General features: G+C 37.9%; 1 protein-coding gene across 1 annotated transcript in view; it reads left to right on the plus strand.

Annotated features, from left to right (window-relative positions):
• LOC147467968 (uncharacterized) overlaps positions 1 to 22,500 on the plus strand; it is a 91,749-nt gene that overhangs the window by 52,772 nt on the left and 16,477 nt on the right. The window contains exon 2 of the mRNA XM_086556203.1: positions 18,695 to 18,763. Coding sequence (XP_086412329.1) covers positions 18,709 to 18,763 — 55 coding nt within the window. The 5' untranslated portion in view covers positions 18,695 to 18,708. The remainder of the gene's footprint in view (positions 1 to 18,694; positions 18,764 to 22,500) is intronic.

A 22,500-nucleotide genomic window follows, 5' to 3' on the forward strand; every position in this document is an offset into this window, starting at 1 on the left:
TTTGATTTGTATATCCAAATTGCCAATGCAGAATATTGCAAAATTGCAATCCATCCCTAGTCAACGGACGTGATTTGGGATTAAGGAAGAGTGTGTAAATAATATTGGCGATTATGATTGTAATCTGTCTATGGATGATAATATTTATTTATTATAATGATGTTAAGGATCATAATGATAGTATTTGTTATTGTTATGATAATCGTATTGATGATTATGGTAGTGATATGAATGATTATGGTGAATTTGCTTATGATTGTAATAACGATATTAATAACTATGGTAGTAGTATTGATTATTATTATGCCATCTATAACAACTGGTATGGAAATGATACTGATAATATTTCAAATAATATTGATATTTATGATAATAATGACGCTAATGATACTAGCAATCCTAATAATAACACTCGATGCTAATTAAACAAACAAACCAACAAACATACACACAGACCCACAAAAAGACCTCCACCACCTCCCCATCCCTCCCCTTCCCCTACCCCTACCCCCACCCCCTTAACCCCACATATCCCCACGTATCGTTTCGTCTGCCTGGGAACTACGGCAGAATCGTGACCGCTTCGGAATAGCCTTATCTGGAACGAGCGTGAGGGAATGGCTAGGGAGATTGGGATTGGTCTCTTAGAAGCTGTCATTGTCTCTGTGTGATTGTGTTATTTATTGCAAATGATCTTTTTTTTTTTTTTTTTGGGGGGGGGGTTAAATTAAGTGACGTATTTTGATGTAGTGTAACATGTTTTTTTTCCGGTTGTGTCATTCAAGTGAAAATGGCCCTCTTTTTTATAATTTGTTTTTTTTTTGTTTGAATACTGTGGTTTTATATATGTTATTATCGTTTATGTATAATTGTTTCGTGGCTTTTATTTTCTTCTCTTAATTAAATCATATATCGTTGTGTAGTGGTTTTAAGTCACTTTTGTTATTAAATGTCTGTTCAATATTCAGTGAAGATGTAGAAGTGTCATATTAAGTGAGACTACATACAACTTATCTCTGTTGTGGGTTTTCAGTGTTGTTATTAAGTGGTTCTTTTGTTTACGGAGATTCAAGGTCCTATGATCTATTTTAAGGCAGATGACTTGATATTTTGAAGATCGTGGGTGTAAAAAAAAAAGATACGACTGTTTTGTGTGATAGTATCGTTATGAATACATGAATTGCTTATATGTATCGGCTATATATATGTACACACACACACACACACACACACACATATATATATATATATATATATATATATATATATATATGTATATATATATATATATGTATATATATATATATGAATGTATATATATACATACATATTACTCATATATATGTATGTATGTATATATATGCTTTGTGTAATAGTATCGTTATGAATAAATGAACTGCTTAAATACATCGACCATATATATGTGTGTGTCTGTATGTGTGACTATATATAGATATAGCTAGATATGCCTGTGCTTATATGCGCATATACATGTGGGTATGTGTAACGGTGCATGCATGCATATATCCTCGCATACACCAACGCCTTTGTTAGCCTCAACTACGAAGTCCCCGTGCATGTCGGCGTGAGGGCCAAGGTGAGTGCCACTAACATCGTTACCATGGACCAGGAACCGGCGTGTGGGAGCGACCCGGATCGGGGCTGCGTTCGCACGTGCGCGCATGGTGAGAAAGCTCCTCCAGAGCGCTTCGCTTTGACGCTGTTTGGCGGCCGAGCGAGGGAGGCCCGGGTGGGGGTGGGGGTGGGGGTGGGAAGGGTGGGGTGGGGGATGGGGGGAGGTTGAGGCCATTTTGGTGATTTTTTGTGTGTTTGGTGTTTGTTTTTGGATTGTTTTTTATGTGTGTGTTTGTTTGTCTCGCTGTGTATTCTGTTTGTTTGTTTCGCTGTTTATTCTGTTTGTCACACTGTTTATTATGTTTGTCTCTCTCTCTCTCTCCCTCTTTCTCTCTCTCTCTCTCTCTCTCTCTCTCTCTCTTTCCTTCCACCTTCCCTTCCTCCTCCTCCTCCTCCTCCCTCCCTCCTCCCTCTGCATATAGGCCTACATAAATCCACATACCTACATACCCCACCTTCGCTCGGTCGATTAACCACTTCTCTCTCTCTCTCTCTCTCTCTCTCTCCTCTCTCTCTCCTCTCTCTCACTCGGTCGTGTCCCCGTTGTCAATTGACCCGCCCTCTATCCGGCTTCGTCGCGGCTAGTAAACGCTGTAAAACCTTCTTAAACCATTGCCCTATAGAGAGTGTAGTAGGGCGAGGTGGTTGGGGAGGGTAGGGGGAGGGGGAGGGGAGGGGAGGGGGATGTGAAGGGAAGGGAGGGTGAGTGGTGGTTGGGGAGGGGAGGGAGGGGGAGTGGTGGTTGGGGAGGGGATGTGGTGGTTGGGGAGGGGAGGGGAGAGGGAAGGGAGGGTGAGTGGTGGTTGGGGAGGGGGAGGGAAGGGAGGGTGAGTGGTGGTTCGGGAGGAGAGGGGAGGAGAGGAGGAGGGGTAGAAGGGGATGTGAAGGGTAGGGAGGGGGAGTAGTAGTTGGGGAGGGGAGGGGAGGGGGATGGGTAGAAGGGGAGGGGAGAAGGAAGAAGGTTGGAGTAAGGAACAGAAGAGGTAGGGAGGAGGGGGAAAGGGGAGAGGGGGAGGGGGAATAAGAAAGGTAGAGAGGAGAAGGAAGAAAGGAATAGCAAAAATGTGGAAAGAATGAAGGAAAGGACAGGAGAGGAAGAAAGAAGTAGGAGAGAGACGGAGAAATAAGAGAAGAAGAGGAAGTATGAGAGAGACGGAGGAATAAGAGAAGAAGGGGAAGTAGGATAGGGAGGTAAGAATAGGAAGAGGGGAAGTAGGAACAAGGGATGAAGGCGGAAGAGTAAGGACGGAGTACGAAGGAATATCGGTGTCACAAGGAGCGTGATAAATCCCAAAACAGCCGCACGAGGTCATAAAAACGAGAAGAATTGTCAGGAAATAAACCGTCGGTGATGGCGGTAACCGGACGGTCGTTAAGCCGAGGTTAGCTGACCCTTTTCTTCAATTTGCTGATGGTTCTAATGGTGATTGTGATTAGGGAATGATAATGGTGACGGTTATGGTAATCGTAATGGTGGTTATAGAAATAATAATGATTAGGTTGAGGATGATTTTAATGATAATGTTTTTTTTTTATCAATGATTGTAAGAGAGAGAGAGAATATACATATATACAATGCTGGATGAAGAAAGCGGAAATACGGAGAAAGTGTGATGAAATAAAAGTTACAGAAAAAAATAATAAAACTTTAATTTCTCTCGCATCACCGGGTCACTTGTATTAAATTAACGCATTTTGATTTTCGACAAAGAAGCTTTCCCTTCCCTCTCCTTTCCTTCTCTTTACCCCTCCTGCCTTTCTCGTCTACCCTCCTTGTCATCTTTACTCACGTCCCCTCTCCTTCTCCATCCTCCCTTATTCTTCCCTTTTCTTCCTTCCCTTTTCTCTCCCCTAATTCCTCCCTTCCTCAATCCTCCCCCCTTCTCTCCTTGTCTCCTTTCTCTTACCTGCATTTCCTGTTCCCTTCATCCTTCCCCTTCCTCTCACACCCCCCCCCTAAGAATGTGGGAATGGAGTGAGGAATGACATTGCTAAAGATTTTTTTTATTATAATTATTTTGGTTCGAATTCGCCAGCCAAAATAAATAGATAAAAAACGTGGAAGAATCCATCATACTTATGGTATTTGGAATATTTCTTCTTTATTTTATTAAATCTATACAGTCAGTTTTTTTAGAATTAGATAGAAACATTTTTTTTATTTTTTTTAAAGACAGATAAGGGTGGATTATAAAAAAAGTTTGATATTTTGAAAAGGCAATAGAAGGGGAAAATACAGTATTGAAATCAACTACAAACACAAGACTCATTCTTATAGATATGAAGCACTACAATTATAGATAATGAGACATGTACATATGATAGAATTCTTATATATATATATATATATATATATATATATTATATATATATATATATATATATATATATATATATATATATATATATATATATATACATATACATATATAATATATATAAATTATATACACACACACACACACACACACACACACACACACACACATATATATATGTGTGTGTGTGTGTGTGTGTGTGCGCGTACATATATACACACTAATAATGATGAATAAACAAAAACAATGACGGAGAAAAAGTCCAACACGAAACACTGCCGAAAGAAAAGTAACGGAAGAGCATAAGAACCCGTGCATGGCTTGCGTATATATAGTACGTGCATGCAACGTTGCTTATCTCGAGGTTGCAATACGACAGGTGGCGTCGGGATATTTGCACTGTAAATACGGATGCTTTGGGTGGGAAGCTTGTGTCGAAAATGTAAGAAGGAAGTTTTTTTTTTGGGTTGGTGGTTGACACATGCTTGAAGTGGTTACGTCTGATTTTGATTTTTATGGTGTTACTTTGGTTGGTGTGTTGATTGGGCTCAGATTTGTATTGGTTTTGTAATGTTTTTTATTTTGTTTAGTTTTTTTTTTTTTGTATTTATCTGGACGTGTGTTTGTGTATCATTCGTTTGTCTGTATCCTCGTCTGCTGTTCTCTTTTTTTTCTTCTTCTCTGTCTGTCTGTCTCTCCCTCTCTCTCTCTCTCTCTCTCTCTCTCTCTCTCTCTCTCTCTCTCTCTCTCTCTCTCTCTCTCTCTCTCTCTCCTTCTTTCTCTCTTTCTCTATATCGCTCCTTCTCCCATTCCTTCTCATTCTCCCTCTCTATCTCCATCTTTTTTATCTAAATATACCTCCACCTCCATCTTTCTTCTTTTTCTTTGATTCCATCACAGAAGGAGAGAAGGACAAAGGGGATAGAATTTTTTTTTAAAAAGGAAAAAAAATGTAGAAAAAAACGAGAAAAAAATAATACGAAAGAAAAGAATAAAAATAAACAAGAAAGAAATGAAGAGCAAGAATTACAAAAGATGAAAATCATGAGCAGAAGAGAGGCACCATCCCAGAGTGACCTAACTAGTGCATGACCTGACCCAGAATCATGACGTTAGGAAAGACTCTAAGACATTGCCCTTTTATATAGAAGTATTTTGGTCGTCGCTTCTGTAATCTTCTGATCATCACTTTATTTCTTCTTCTTTTTTTTCTTTTTCTTCGTTTTTTGAAAGATTGTGGTCATGTGATCATCGACACACTTTGCTGGTCATGCACTGGCGGTTATGTATGAATGCATTTTCGACATGCCATATCGGTATTGATGTTTTTTTTTTTTATTATTTTTTTTTGTTTTTTTTTTATTATTTTTTATCATTATTGTTTTTTTTTTGTGGATATATATTTTTTTTGTTTGTTTGTCTGTGATATCATCAATATCGTCATCTTTCCGGGTGTTTAAGTTGATGATTTGCAGATTCAACATTTTTTTCTCATCGTTATTATCATTTTTTTCTTCATCACACTTATTTCTATGAAAGGATTATAACGTATTGTAAACACACTAATTTCAGATACTGTGCAAGGGTGGAGTGTTGCAATCAAGTGACCATGTGTTATTATGATGTCTTTTTCAACTTGCAAGTCAGGGGTGCAGGGGATGGGAGGGGGGAGGGGGTAGGCAATCTTAACCACCTCGATGCTTTCTCGTTTCGGTTCGCGACCTCTGACCCCTTGACCTGTGACCTAACATCTTATGTGGGTGAGGGGGAAGCGGATATATATATATATATGTGTGTGTGTGTGTGTGTGTGTGTGTGTGCGTGTGTGTTTGTCTGCAAGTGTGGTTATGTTTGTACGTGAAAAAAAAACTAATCAAAACAAGTTAAAAGAAACTGGTCATTAGGGCATACGATTAAACGCATTAAACAAATGGAAAAGTATAACGTCTCTATACATACGACACAACATTCGCTTTTGTATTTGCGATTTAGGATTCCTTCCACTAAGAGGAAAATGCATCAAAACTCATCTAGATATATATTAATTATTTTTAACTGGTGTTCAATAATTATAAATGAATAAATGAAAATGGTAATGAGGAAATAGGATCGGATGATGATCGTTACTGATTATTTAAGAATTTACACCCTAACACTGTATACAAAAGGCACCTGAGAAAACACACACACACACACACACACACACACACACACACACACACACACATATATATATATATATATATATATATATATATATATATATATATATATATATATATATATATAAATGTGTTTGTGTATGAAAAATTACACCCACCTCTTCCCCATACCCTCTCCGCCCTTCGATATCATTAACCAAAATACGAATGACATCCCACCTTTTATTTTTTTTACGAACGAACGAACGATAACCGCAACTTCGCCTCCAACAAACCGCAAAGTCGTAGATCCAAAGAAGGAAGAAAAAAAAAATTATCCACTTTACCGCAAGATTCACGAAAATAAAAATTTGTCAAATCTCGCCAGGATTAAAATGATTCTCTCTCTCTCACTCTCTCTCCCTCTCTCTTTCTCTCTCTCTCTCTCTATCTCTCTCTCTCTCTCTCTCTTTCTCTCTCTCTCTCTCTCTCTCTCTCTCTCTCTCTCTCTCTCTCTCTCTCTCTCTCTCTCTCTCTCTCTCTCTCTCTCTCTCTCTCTCTCTCTTTAACGGCGTCACCCCGGAGTTCGATCTTGTCTTGGCTGGTTCAGAAATGGGCGTGAGAACTCGGGATGGGGTTGGTTGAGGGTTTCCTTGTTTCGATCGTTTTTCTTTTGGGTTGGGGGGGGAGGGGTCATCTCTTTCGGTTTTGATTTTGATTTTGATTTTTCTCTCTTTTTTTCGCTTTCTTGTTCTATCTTTCTTTTTCTTTATTTTGTCTTGCTCTTGTTTTCTTTTTTTTTCTTTTTTTCTTAGTCTCTCTTACTCTTTGTTATTTCTTTCTCTCTCTCTCTCTCTCTCTCTCTCTCTCCTTATCTCCCTCTCTCCCTCTCTTCCCTCCTTCCCTCCCTCTCCTCCCTCCCTATCTAACTCTCTTTCATCTTTAATCGTCGTTCTTACCCTCCACATCCTAATCACAACACTATCCCTATTTCTTACCCTAATCCTAATCCATATTCTCCACATCCTTCTCTTACAATCATCCTTACCTCTCAACCCCAATCCCCAATCGTCATCTTAACTCACCCTAATCCTAGACTCATCATCCTCATACTCACTTTACCCTTACTCATCCTTGCCTGATTCGCATTCATTCTTTCTTTCACTCCACAAACTCATTAAAAAAAATAATGATTAATACATAAAATAGAATGTATTCATGCGAGTGTGTTCAATTGTATTAATTCAAAGATCAAGACATTGTTTCACGTAACGAAAGATAATTGTTGTGGGATGGGGGAGGGGGTAGAGGGTAGGGGGGAGATTGGAGGGAGTGGGGTGGGGGAGGGGGGAGATTGGGGGGAGTGGGATGGGGGAGTAATGAGATGGTGATTTTTGAAAATTATTTTTTTATGTTTTGGTTCAATTCTTCTTTTATTCTGTAGCCTTTTCGGACCTTTTTTCCCCGATTATTTTCTTCTCGTTTTCTTCTTAATTTTCTTTCTTTTATTTTGGATTTTTCCTTCCGTTTTTATTTAAGCTTTGATTGTTTTATTTCATGTCTTCTATTTTCTTTTTTGGTATTTCTAATCAACTTTTCTTACACTCTTCCTCTTTCCTTCTCCTCACCCTTCTGCTGCTTCTCTTCCTCCTCCCCCTCCCCTCCCCCTCCACTCTTTCCATCTTTCTCCTCCTCCCCCTCCCCTCTCCTCCCTCCATCTTCCTCCCCTCTCCTCCTCCTCTCTCCTCCTCCCCTCCTCCCATCTTCCTCCTCTCTTCTTCTTTCTCCTCCTCCTCCTCATCTTCTTTCTTCTCCTCCCCCCCCTCCTCCCCCCGCATCACCATCCTCCCCTTCCCTTTCTTCCCCTGTTTCTCTTCCACCCTCTTTGTCGTCATCGTTTCTGTTCACCTCCCATTTCTTTTTTTCTCCCTTTCGCTGTTCCTTACCAAGAATACCAGAACGACTTGACACGAATAAACGAAAAAAAAATAAAAAAAAATAAATAAAAGTTCTTTAATGTCTTAGTTGAAAGGCATATACGGATACGATTTATAAACAAATTATACAATACAGATGACAATGCACATGCAAAAAAAAAAAAAAAAAAAAAAACGGCATATGCCACGTACCACACACAAACACACAGTCCGACACACACACATAATGCACACAAATTCAAATGCACACTGAAAACCCAACACGAAAACAAAACAAAACACTAAAAAAACTATACTAGAGTGTACAGAATTTGAAAAAGAAGAAAAAGACTCTCCTGCATTAAAAAAAATCTTAAATATGCTTATTCATTGAACAAAAAAATAACAAAAAAATTATCATACACAGACACACAAAACACTAATATGAAGTGAATTAATGCGAGGAATTGTGACAACTGCAGTGCAAATAATAAAAAAAAGGAAAATAAAAAGAGTGAAATATACAGCGAGGCACAGTGAACAAGCGACACCCAGGGGTATAGACAGGACCCGCCCTACAGGACTGTAATTATAACAGGATCTATAACGTAGTACAAAAGACCTTACAGCCATCCGTACTCCCTAACCTACACAGCGTTAGTCTGAGAATATACGACAACTCATATTAAATTAACCTTTTGTTATGAGTCGTTGATGTATATATATATTTTTTTTTTTCGTTAGGAGAATTGGGAATGAGGATGTATTGTGAGTTAATTTCGTGTAACTGGGGAGGGGGAGGGGGAGAGACTGGGGCGGGGGGGGTAGGAGGATGTGTGACAGCTTCCGGTGGCGTTTGGTCGAGTTTGCAAACGGAAATGCCGTCTGGAGGCAGTGAGTGACGTTTTAATAAAAGGAAAGAAGGAGAAAAAAGAGAAAAAAGAATTAGCGGGTCTTTGTCATTGGTGTTTTATAGCTTGGTTATGGTATTGTATGTTATTATCATTACTGAAGATGCTGAAAATCATAGCTGCGCTGATTATTTTTGGTATTTTGCTCGTGTTGTTATTATTGCAAGTATTTATGCAACCTATTACTAGTTAATACTGTTATTACTATCACAATTACACAAATATTTATGCAACCTATTACTACTATCACTATCACAATTACAACCAAATACTTCTCATCACTCCTATTATTAGCATTACTACTGGTACCGCTACTGCTATTACTATTATGGTTACTGCATCTACGATAGGGCTATTCTACTATAATTACTAGCACTATTAACAACACCACTATTACCCTTTTTTTCTACCGTCCTCCTTCAATCAGTCTTCTAGAAAACCGTTTAAAACAACCAAACTTCCTAACCTATAACACTCATGACTCAGAGTATACGAATGCGAAGTTTCTCTTGCTCAAAGGAGAACTCTTTTCGCTCAGCCATTGTCTCTTTCAACAGGCGAGTTTGTGGAGCGATCACGCCATCAGCTGATTCTGGCCGAGGTGTTGCTTACGGACATGCAATTAGCGGCGTTTTGTGTCTTGTTTTCTCTCTCTTTTTTCATTCCTTCTACGTTTCTCTATTCATGATCTTTTGTTTGAGTGTTATTATTTGGAATATTTGAATTCTTTACTTGTATCCGCAATAATGGATACATATCTTTTAAAACGCAACCTTAAAAAAAAACAAAAAAACTAGTTCTCTCTCGTTACTCGCAAAGAAAAACAAACAAACAATATATATATATACACCATATCTCCTTCAAGAACGACCGCAAGTTTTCTCCCTCCTCCCCTCCCCCCTCCCCCATCTCCCCCCCACCTCCCCCCAACCCCCAAGTCACCTACCAAAGGAATGATCACAGTAAAGGTCATATAATCATAATAATCACAGTGTTGGTCATCCCTTTACCTTCTCACTCACACCCTCGGACGACCCTCGTGGAACCGCCATGAATAAGGGATCGAATTGTCTTCGTTAATCACATGGTGCAGGAAGAATCATACAACATTCTTTGCATGATCGGAGGAACATGGGTAATTGTCCTTTCGTATTTCCCGTCGAAGAAAAGAAAAAATACGGGGGAAGGGAAAGAAGAAATATATGTAGTTTATTCTCTATGTTATTATCATTATTTTTTTTTGTGTGAGGTTGAAATTTTCCGGCTCATATTTTCTGCCATTTTGTTGCTTTTCAAAGAAAATATGCAAGAAGATTGTATATGTCTATTTGCATATACATTTGTGTGTGTGTGTATATATATGTATATATATAATATATATACACACATGCATACATACATACAAACAAACATGCATACACACACACACACACACACACACACACACACACACACACACACACACACACACACACACATATACACATACACACACACACACATAAATAAATACTGCCATTTTATTGTCTATTGCTGAGAATGGGAAACTATTATTTATATATACAACTGTTTCACATTTCATTCAAATACAACTTCATCTTTGCGTGATTTATTCATAGTGTTTTTGTTGCCTGTTTTGTATGTATTTTGACGTTATTATTTTGTTTTCCTTTTTATGCGAAGTACTTTTGACTCGTGTGTTATTGTCATACTACTTTTGTTCCCAACGAAAAAATGTTTTACTAAATGCCATTGACAAATAGGAGGCAGATAAGAGAAATCTAACGACACAATTTGCATTTAGTGTTTTTCTCTCAACAAAAAGTAAAATATATCGTAAGTTTATGGCCCTATAGCAACAGGAAATGTAAATGTTTAATGTTGCATAAACCAAAACGCTAATGATACCAGAATGGAATAGTAAAAAAAAAAAATACTGACGAATCCAACACTATTGACAACAAAATGGGTGATAATGAAAGAAAATCTCATATATAATTCAGTAAAGAATGTAGATAATTGATTGATAATCGCGGTATTAACAAGAATATCAATAACAACAGACCGTAGTCACTACTCTCAAGTACAGATGATACCAACATGCTAATCATGATAAGTATTTATATCGAAACCAAACTACGAATTATATTTCTCTGCGACTCAATTCTCTCTCACTAACAACAACAACAACAATGACAAAGGAATAAAAAAAAAAAAAAAATATATATATATATATATATATGTATATATATATATATATATATATATATATATATATATATATATATATATATATATATATATATCTGAGCGACTCTCCTTTCCGCCAAGTCGCTGGCTGGAGTTACGTGGCGTTCGTGGTGATACAATGGATGTAGCGGCGGAAATCATGCGGTTTCGATAGTTATATACTACAACTACTGTAATGGCTCTTGAGATGATTCGAACGGTCATTCTGCACTTTCCTTTCGCTGGCCAAGGTTAGGTGGGGGGATGGGGTTAGGGGAGTGAGGAGGGAGAGGGGGGATTCTTGGTTCGGTCTCTTATTTTTTTGCACATTGCAAATTTTGTATTGTGCGTGTTTTTTTTTCTCTCTCTCTCATACGCTAGCTCGCTATCTTATTCTTTCTCTCTCCCTCTCTTATTCTCTCTCTATATCTCTCTCTCTCCCTCACCCTCTACCTCCCTCTCCCCCTCCCTTACCCTCCCTCCCTCCCCCCCCTTCCTCCCTCCCATCCTCCTTCTCCCTCCCCCTTCACTTCATCTATAAGTACAGCTTCTTAAACCAAGATATATCTCCCCATGTGCGTTTATGTGCGTGTTTTGGTCCCGCTTGTGTGAGTAAGTGTGTGAGTGAAACACGGACGCACTATACGGTGAAGGTAAAGTCAAATACTCGTAAATAATGAACGTTATAAAAAGAAAAAAGAAAAGAAAAAGAATATGTGTATGGTGTGTGTGTGTTTGTTTGTATGGGGTCTGTCTTAGTATAAAATTAACTGCTAGTGTTTCATGTATTATTCAAGAATGCACTTCTTCATTATTCCTTTGTTTATAGATCCATGGAAGGGGGGGGGGGCTGTATATTCGTTGGCTTTTCTTCACTAAATGGCTTAGTTTCATATTTGCTTTAATCCTTTCTGTTTCCTGTTTATTTTGTTGTTTTTGCTTCTCTTGCTTCTTTTCCCTCTTCTATCTCTCTTTTCTTATTTTCTCCCTCCCCTTTAGGTCTCTCTCTCTCTCTCTCTCTCTCTCTCTCTCTCTCTCTCTCTCTCTCTCTCTCTCTCTCTCTCTCTCTGCATGATATCCTTGTATCATTTTCTCTCATTGTTTCCCCCTCTTCATTTTTTTTTTATTCTTTTTTTTTTTTTTTTTTCTCATTCTACTGAAACCTACAGATCCTACTCCCACTTTTCCCACTCCCCTCCTCACTCCTCACTCCACCCTTACCCCTCCCCGACGGTTGAGAGGGTGGGGTTGAGAGGGAGAGAGAGACAAGCGAATGAGGGGAGAGGAAGGGGAGGTCGAGTGTGGGGAGGGAGGGAGGGAGGGGAAGGGAGGATGGGAGTAAAGAGGGATTGGGGAGGAGAGGAAGAAGAAGAGGAGAAGGGGAGAGGAGGGAGGGAGGGAGGGAAGGTGGGAGGGGATGGCAGTTGGATGAAGGGCAAGTTTGGGGAAGGGAAGGGGGGGGGGGGGGGGGGGGGGAGGGGGATGGGGGAGGGAACAGAAACGTAGTTTTATTGCTGTACTCGATTTCAATTCTAGCGCTGTAATCCATCAGGGTTAGGTTCGATTAGGGTAGGGTTGTTGTGTGTCGGTCGAGGCGCCTACCTCCGAGCGGCCTCACTTTTTTTTTATTTTTTTAATTTTAAATTTTTTTTTGAGTTTCACAAAGAATTCCATTAAGTTCAAGGGGTTGAATTAATGAGTCACTGCTGCATGACGTGTCCTATCATCATAGTTCATATCACATACATATATTGCAATATTTTATATCTATATATTGGCTATCTATATCTCCTCACTCTCTCTTCTCTCTCTCTCTCGCTCTATATATTTATATTTATTATATATATATATATATATATATATATATTATATATTATATACATATAATATATATATATTATATATATATTTATATTATATAGAGATAGAGAAGTGAGAGAGAGAGAGAGAAAGAGAGAGAGAGAGTTCTTAACAACATTCATATAACTTTTATATACATAATCGATCTAACGTTTCATCGGTTTCTGTTTGCAATAGCTCTCACGCCCGCTGTATCCTCAAACAGTACAATCAATAAATTTATCGAATCCTTCAGAATCACGGACGTTGAAGAGCAAGCGTCCTCGTATTTCATAGCTCACGGCGTTCAACCGCGCAGGGCAGATCAGCAGAACAAACGCGAAAACACATACTTTTAGCCATAGGTTCATAGCATGGAGGAAGGAAGATAATGATGTCGATATGTGGGTCATGTGTGTTCTGTTTGAAGGATTGTTGTGGTATTGAGTTAGTGATGTCCATGTGATGTCTGCATGTTTAATGTGCATGGTATTCTACTTCTATAATGGTATTTTTTATGTTGATTTATGCGTGTATTTAGTCATTGATTTTTTTTTTCTTTCTTTGAATGGGTCGTCTGGTTTGAAAACTTTGATTAGATTAGCTTGTGAATTATGGGTTTTAATGTTCGGTGTTCGAGCAATAGTGAATGGTTGGTGATAGGGGCTGTATGAATCGTGTTGGCTTTATTCATTATGCATAGATAAATAGATATATTTGGCTTATTCTTCATTTATGTATGGAATGTGTTTATATATATATATATATATATATATATATATATATATATATATATATATATATATATATATATATGCGTGTGTATGTATGTGTATGTGTGTGTAGATTAGAAATCATTAGTAAATTGACAATTTACAATGTATATATATATATATATATATATATATATATATATATATATACATATATATATGCATATGTATATATATACACGTATATATATATATGTACACACACACACACACACACACACACACACACATATATATATATATATATATATATATAATATATATAATATATATATATATATATATATATATTTGCATATACATATGTACGTATGTATATATACACATAGATACGTCCTGTGCATTTCAGCGCATGTATTTTCTACTCGTATCGTTCGTTTTAGAAAAGCAGACACATGGCAGTTTATCAATTATTCAATAAAACAGCAACAAGAAAAAAAAAGAACCATAAAGGGAGACAGAGACACATTAAACATGAAATACAACATATGAAAAGAGAGACAGACAGACAAACGAAAAAAACAACATAAATATGAACATACAACTAACCAACCATAAAAAATAGGTACACCCCCCCCCCTCCTCCACTTCACCCTATCTCCCTCCATACCCCCCCCCCCTAATTGTGAAATTGTCTCGTTAATTGCCTAAGGAGCTTATAAGATGGTTTGCTCTTAATTAGTCTTAATTGCATCGCATTCGTATTGGGGTCGTAGTCCTTATCTTAATGAAGGTCGTCGTTAGTGATTGTTGTTGTAGTTTTAATCGGTGTTGATATTACCTTGTTTGCGTTTCTGTTGATTTTACTGTTATTACTACTGCTGCTGATACTACTACTACTACTACTACTTTATAACTATTCCCACTACTACTACTACTACTTAGAACTATTCCCACTACTACTACAATTATTGCTAATACTTTTACTACTACTGTTACTGCGACGGCCACTACTACTACTATCACTACTTCTAGAGCCACTTCTATTACTACTACTACTACTACTTCTTCTACGACCGCTACTACTACTACTACTTCAGATAGTACTATTATCATTATTATTACAGTTACTACTACCACTACTACAGCTAGTCCGACTTTTACCATTACTACTACAGCTAGTCCGACTTTTACTACTACTACTACTACAGTTACTACTACTACTAATACAGCTAGTCCGACTTTTTCTACTACTACTATTACAGCTAGTCCGACTTTTACTACTACTACTACAGCTAGTCCGACGTTTTCTATTACTACTACTGCTACTACAGCTAGTCCGACTTTTACTATTACTACTACTACTACTACAGCTAGTCCGACTTTTACTATTACTACTACAGCTAGTCCGACCTTTACTATTACTACTACAGCTAGTCCGACTTTTACTATTACTACTACAGTTACTACTACTACTTCTACTACTAATGCAAATGGAAAAATATCGTTCTCCGTTTCGGTATACATTTAGATGCGGATTACATATACATAAACGTTACATATACGACCCGTAATTTGCATCTCCAAAAATACATATGTATGTAACGTAAGCCCCGCCCCTTTACAACATCAATCACTGAGGCTACCTGACTTGCTATGGCTTGACCACACACACGCACCCACGCCCGCACCCACACGCCGCCCTCGGACATACATCCTGCCAGTCACGCCCACGCTCACACCCACGCCCATCCTGCTCCACACCCCTGTCATAATCCCCTTCCCCCTGCCCCATCCTCCGCCCCTTCGTAGTTCTATGATAGTAAAAGTGATAATGATGTTAATTATGAAATGATAATTAAGATAATTCATGACGGGAAGTAATCAGCAATAATGTTGATAATGGTAATGATAAATGATCAAAAAGTCATTAATAACTGATAATTATAACTCATGTAATGATAAAATTATAATGAACAAACAATTACAGATTATATAACAAAAACATAATCCAATAACCAACAAAAACGAATAAGAAAATTATAAAATACTACTAAAATGATAATAAAAAATAATAAAGATATTAGCAATAACAAAAATAAAAATGATAATAATAACAAGAATAAGAAAGATAACAATAACCAAAATAACGAAAAAATAGCAATTAAAAATAACGAAAAAATAGCAATTAAAAAATAATAACATGATAAAACAAAAACCCAATCACATCTTCATCTCCCGAGCATCATTATCTTGCAGCATCTTTGGCTTCCCGCAGACCGCTCTTCTCCGCCGATCCGTAAATGCGATTGGGAACCATCTGCTCTCTTGGTGGGGGTTGGGGGAGGGGGGAGGGGAAGGGGTATGTGGTTAGCAATGAGGGAGGGGGGGGGGAGGCGAAGGTCGTCCTTTCGTAATTGAGTTACTTTTAAGACGACCTTGCGTTTTGTTTTTTTGTTTTGTTGTTTTTATTACGTATTACGCATATGATTGTTGTTGTTGTTATTATTGTTATTATTATTACCATTATCATCATTGATTTTATTGACATCATCATTATTAATATTACTGTTATTACTACTACTACTACTACTGCTTTTACTGTTATTCCTACTACTACTATTATTATAACTACTATTACTACTATTTTTACTGTTATTCCTACTACAACTACTATTATTATAACTACTATTACTACTGTTACTACTACTTCTACTATTACTATAAGCATTACCATTATTGTTATCATTATGATTACTATTATCATCATCATCCTTATCATTTGTGCGTGTGTTTTGTGGAAGGTCCTTTATACTTGTCTCTTCTCTACATATGTCTATTTCGCTATTATTTCGCATTCTCGCATTCCCTCTTTCTCTGTCTGTCTATATCTTGCATTGTGTGTGTGTGTGTGTGTGTACATCAACGTGTACAGCAAAGAGTGCAAATGCATAAAATCATACCCCAATGTTTACTCTCCCATACATTTATCCTATGAGGGTAAACATACCTGTAATTATAGACTCCATGCTGCCTGTGTCGATTATCTCATCAATTACGATAGAAAGGGGGCGGTTTGGGAGGGGAGGGGTAGGGAGAGGGAGGGTTAGGGGAGGGGGAGGGAGGGAGTGAAAGAAAGAGATGGAGGGCTACGGAAGAGAGAGAGAGAGAGAGAGAGAGAGAGAGAGAATAGAGGGGGGAGGAGGAGGAGGAATTGATAAGGCGAGAGGAGTGAGAATGGATAAAGGATGGGAGGGATAGAGAGCGATGGATAATAGGGATAAGTATTGGTTAGGGGAAGAAGGGGAAGGGCCTTGATAGCAAGTGAATGATGACCTCTTTTGATAAGGGTTGAGGGGGTGGGTTTCTTTGGGAGAAGTGGATGACAAGAAGAGAGAGAGAAGAAGGAATAAGAAACTACCTATATGGAATATAAAGACAAAAAATATATATACGTGCATATATATATATATATATATATATATATATATATATATATATATATACATACATATATATATACATATATATACACATACACACACACACACACACACACACACATGCATACATTTATGTATATACGTATGTATGTATGTGTATATATATATATATATATATATATATATATATATATATATATATGGATGTATATAAGTATTTATACATATATTTGTGTATATAAGTATATATATACTTATAAGTTTCATAAATAGCACTCACTGCATCATAAAATGCACCTCAGCATGTGAAAGAGAATTTCAATTATCGACCGCCATTCAACATTGTTGCATAAGTGCATTCGACACGAAGGTGAAGGAGAAGAGGGGAGGGGAGAATATTGCACAATGCAAGATGAGAATGTTAACTATATTACCGAATACATGATTATAATTGCAACAGTGAGTATGATGATGGTGATGGTAGTGGGTAATTATAGTGATGGTAATTATAGCTAATGCGAAATTGGTGATCATGGTTGTTGTGTAGTTATATGTTATTATGATTACTTTTGATGTTATAGGGAAGATATATGTGACCCTGTTGATGATGATGATGTTAATTTTATAGCTATTTTTTTTATATTTATTTTTTATTTTTTATATTCATTTTATATTTTATATTCAATTATAGTTATTTTTTAGTAATTAGTGTTGCTGTAATTTCATTATCAGTTAATCGGAGAGTGTACCCAATAATTACCAATAATGACCATACACATAATATATAAACACTTAGACGACAACACGAAATTAATTAAACTATAAAAAAACAACAGAAATAATGTGATTTCAGACACGCATTGACCCCGTACCTTACTTGAGATAAGGTCAAGCTGACATTTGCAAAAAGTGTTTTTCAGTCGTCGCTATGGGTCACTGAAAGCGAGTCTATTGTATACGGGCAGCCATTCAAATTTTATGGATTGGCGACCTGGTTGATTTGTCTGGGTATGCATTGCATTGTACTGTATGCAGAAGTGGGTATCTATTTATCTATGTATTTATAGATTTATATCTATATATTTATGTATCTATATCTATATATCTATTTATAGATCTATGTCTATATATTTATGTATCTATATCTATATATCTATTTACAGATCTATATCTATGTATGTATGTATCTATATATATATCTATTTATAGATCTATATCTATCTATTTATATATCTATATCTATCTATCTGTCTATCTATCTATATCCATATCTATCTATTCATATATCTATATCTATCTATTTATATATAGGTATACATATGCAAGTTTGATATTGGTATATAGGTGTATGACTATGTATATATATGTATCAATGTTATTTTCACTTATCTAATTCATTTTTCGTCTATTCATATTTAACAATTATATTACACCACATCCTACACATCATCAATATTTTATATAGATAAAACCATTCAATTACTTATAAGCACACGATTTATTGTTAATCAGAAACTTTTAAACTAATTTGATACATTTTTCGTTGCAGATTCGTGAGACGAAATGGACGCCTCATACACCCTCAGTGTGGTGACAGCATTGGCACTGCTGAGTACAGGTGAGTCAATGAGTCAGTGAGTCGGTATTTTGCGTGTGGGTCTTTATTCATTTGTATTATCTATAAAAAAAGAATTTGTTTTTCATTTGATTTAGATTCTACAGACTACATTCAATGTGTGGACAGCATAACCAACGTTCGTAGAATGGTATGGCACGCACAACATGCAAGAATAGGAAAATAACGCTTAAAGCATTGTTTTGTGTGAGTGTGTGTGTCTGTATGTGTGTTATATATCTAGATATATATATATATATATATATATATATATATATATATATATATATATATATTTATATATATATATATATTTATATATATATATATATTAATATATATATATATATAATATATATATGTGTGTATGTGTGTTGTGTGTGTGTGTGTGTGTAATTATATATATATATAATATATATATAGTTATATATATGATTATATATATGCATATGTATACATACATGCACATATATATTTACATATATACATATCCATATTCATATACATACACATATGTGTGTGTATATATATATATATATATATATATATATATATATATATATATATATATATATATATATATATATATGTATCTGTATATTTCTATATATCTGGTCTATATATCTATATATATATATATACATATATGTGTGTATATATATATATATATATATATATATATATATATATATATATATATATATATATATATGCGAAATGTCAAATCATACTTCTATCGCACATTTCATGTTGACTACTAAACTTTTTCCACTCTCTTTGTCTACTCTCTAATTAACAATGTGACTTTCCCTGACACCATAAAATAACATCCTATGAGTAAGTGGTTTTGCTCTTTACGAAGACTGGAAACTACATATCAACTTGTTTACTGAAAGACCGTTATTGTTAGGTTAAGCTGAGCGGCGTAAGGGGTTCGGGAAATGGGGGAAGGGGGGGAAGGGGGTAGTAAACGGTGGAGTTGTACTTCTTTTTTTATTTTTTTTTATTTGGGAGGGGGGTGGTAAGGGGAAGGGGGGGAGGGAGTAGGGGAGGGTGTGTGTAGGGGGAAATTGGGGAAGGGAGAGGGGTCGGAGTAGGGGGATGGTGGGGGATGGGGAGGTACGAGTACGAGGAATAGTATATATATATATATATATATATATATATATATATATATATATATATATATACACGTGTGTGTGTGCCTCTTCCTCTCTCCCTCTCTCCCTCTCTCCCTTCCTCCCTCTCTCCCTCCCTCCCCAACAAAAAGGAAACTGTTTGTGCAAGGGGGGGGGGGGGCGTCTGAGGGTTGTATGAAATAGAGGATCGGTATTTTATCATCTTTTTTTGTGGAGGGGGGGAATAGGTGAAGGTGTGGGCCCGGAAAGAAGATAAAGGACTGTAGGGGAGTGAATAGAGGTTGTGTATGCGAGGAGGGTAAGTGTGTGGGTGGAGGGGGGGGGGTGAGGGGAGTAAGAGGAGGGTGTGTTAGGTTTAGGGGAATTAAGACTCGGCTAGTATCATGCCTGTATATGTATGTATGTATGTATGTATGTATGTATGTCTTTCCATTCGTGTAAGTGCATATACGTGTGTGTGGGTGTGTCTGCCTACCTGTATGTCTCTGACCTTTGTCAATATGTGAGAGAGAGAGAGAGAGAGAGTTGGCGTGCGTGCATGTATGTGCATGAATGTTTGAATGTTTCTCTGTTTGCGAGATAGAACATAATCACTATATGAGAACCGCGCTTCGTGTTTATTTGCGTGCATTTATCAGACACAAAGTTGCGATGTATGAAAAGATAATGCGTGATTTGTCGCAAAAGTTTTCCGTTGTGGATATGCCGTGAGAGTCTCCCTGTCACCGCACGCAAATTTATCGGACATTAGACACCATTATGTGATTCGCAAAGTTGCTCGAGTGTGTGTGTTCTCGCTCTCGATCTCTTTCTTTTTTTCTCTTTCTCTCTCTGATTTTCTTTCTCTGTTTCTCTCTCTCTCTCTATTTATTCTCTCTCTCTCTCTCTCTCTCTCTCTCTCTCTCTCTCTCTCTCTCTCTCTCTCTCTCTCTCTCTCTCTCTCTCTCTCTCTCTCTCTCTCTCTCTCTCTCTCTCTCTCCCCCCTCCCTCATCCATCCATCCATCCCTCTTTCCCTCTTCTATTCTGTTTCCAGACATTCCTTTTTGAGCCAAATTATTTTTTTCCCCTGAAACCATTCCCCCATCCCCTGTTTCCACTCTCCCACCTTTCCCTCCCCTCTTGCCCCTCTCTCCTTCCCCTCTTCCCCTTTCTTCTTCTCTCCCCTTCTCTCCCGTCTTTACATCTCCCCTCTTCCCTCTCTCCCACCTTTACCTCTACTCTTCCCCCTCGCTCTCTCTCCTCTCATTCTCCTCTCCCTCTCTCTCCTCGCATTCCCCTCTCCCTCTCTCTCGTCTCATTCCCTTCCCCCTCTCTCTCGTCTCATTCCCCTCTCCCTCTCTCTCCTCTCATTCCCCTCTTCCTCTCTCTCCTCTCATTCCCCTCTCCCTCTCTCGCCTCTCATTCCCCTCTCCCTCCCCTCTCAGACATTTCCCTCCTCTATTCATCCCTCTCCTCCTCCTCCACTCCTCTCTCCCTCTCTCTTCTTTCATTCCCCTCTCCCTCCCCTCTCAGACATTTCCCTCCTCTATTCCTCCCCCTCCTCCTCCTCTTCCTCCCCCTCCTCCTCCTCCTCCTCCTCCTCCTCCTCCTCCTCCTCCTCCTCCTCCTCTATTCCTCCCCCACCTCCTCTCTCTCCTCTCATTCCCCTCTCGGACATTTCTCTCCTCTATTCCTCCCTCTCCTCCACCTCCCCCTCCCCCTCCCCCTCCCTCTCCCCCCCTCCTCCTCCTCCTCATCCTCCTCCACCCCCTCCCCCCTACCCACTCATAGCAGCCTTGGCGACTACAAGTGCAGTGATGCGTGTTGGAGTTAAGTTTCTCCTTCGGGTCGCTGCTGATGGTTTACTGAGCGTGACAAGTCAGCGTGTTGTGCTGATGGGGGTCTGTGTATAGGTGTTTCTCTCTGTCTCTCTCTCTCTTTCTCTCTTTCTCTCTCTGTCTCTCTCTCTCTCTCTCTCTCTCTGTCCGTCTTTCTGTCTCTCTCTCTCTTTCTTTCTCTCTCTCTTTCTCTCTCTCTCTCTCTCTCTCTCTCTCTCTCTCTCTCTCTCTCTCTCTCTCTCTCTCTCTCTCTCTCTCTCTCTCTCTCTCTCTCTCTCTCTCTCTTTCGTGCGTTCTGTAGCCCTTTACTCAGTGAAATTTTATCTTTTGTATTTTCTATCCCCCATTGCTCTCTCTACCTTCCTCTTTCTCTCTCTCTCTCTCTTTCGTGCGTTCTGTAGCCCTTTACTCATTGCATGGAGTTTTATCTTCTGTATTTTCTATCTTCCACTGCTCTCTATATCTTTCTCTCTCTCTCTCTCTCTCTCTCTCTCTCTCTCTCTCTCTCTCTCTCTCTCTCTCTCTCTCTCTCTCTCTCTCTCTCTCTCCTCTCTACCTCCCTACCTCCCTACCTCCCGCTCTCCCTATCTATAAATCTATATATCTACCCATTTCTTATCACCAGTCTTTACATACTCATTTTCGTTCTATCCATTCCTTTGTCACTCTTTCTTCTTCTCTTCCCTTTTCTTTCTTCCGCTTTCTTCTCCTGAGAATTTCCTATTCGCTTGAACTACCTTATGAGAGAATGTGCTGCCTTTTGTTTTCTTCACACACACGCAT

This window comes from Penaeus japonicus, unplaced genomic scaffold, assembly GCF_977035675.1.
Source record: "Penaeus japonicus unplaced genomic scaffold, GWHDUDI00000001_assembly GWHDUDI00000032, whole genome shotgun sequence".
Taxonomy (NCBI): Eukaryota; Metazoa; Arthropoda; class Malacostraca; order Decapoda; family Penaeidae; genus Penaeus; species Penaeus japonicus.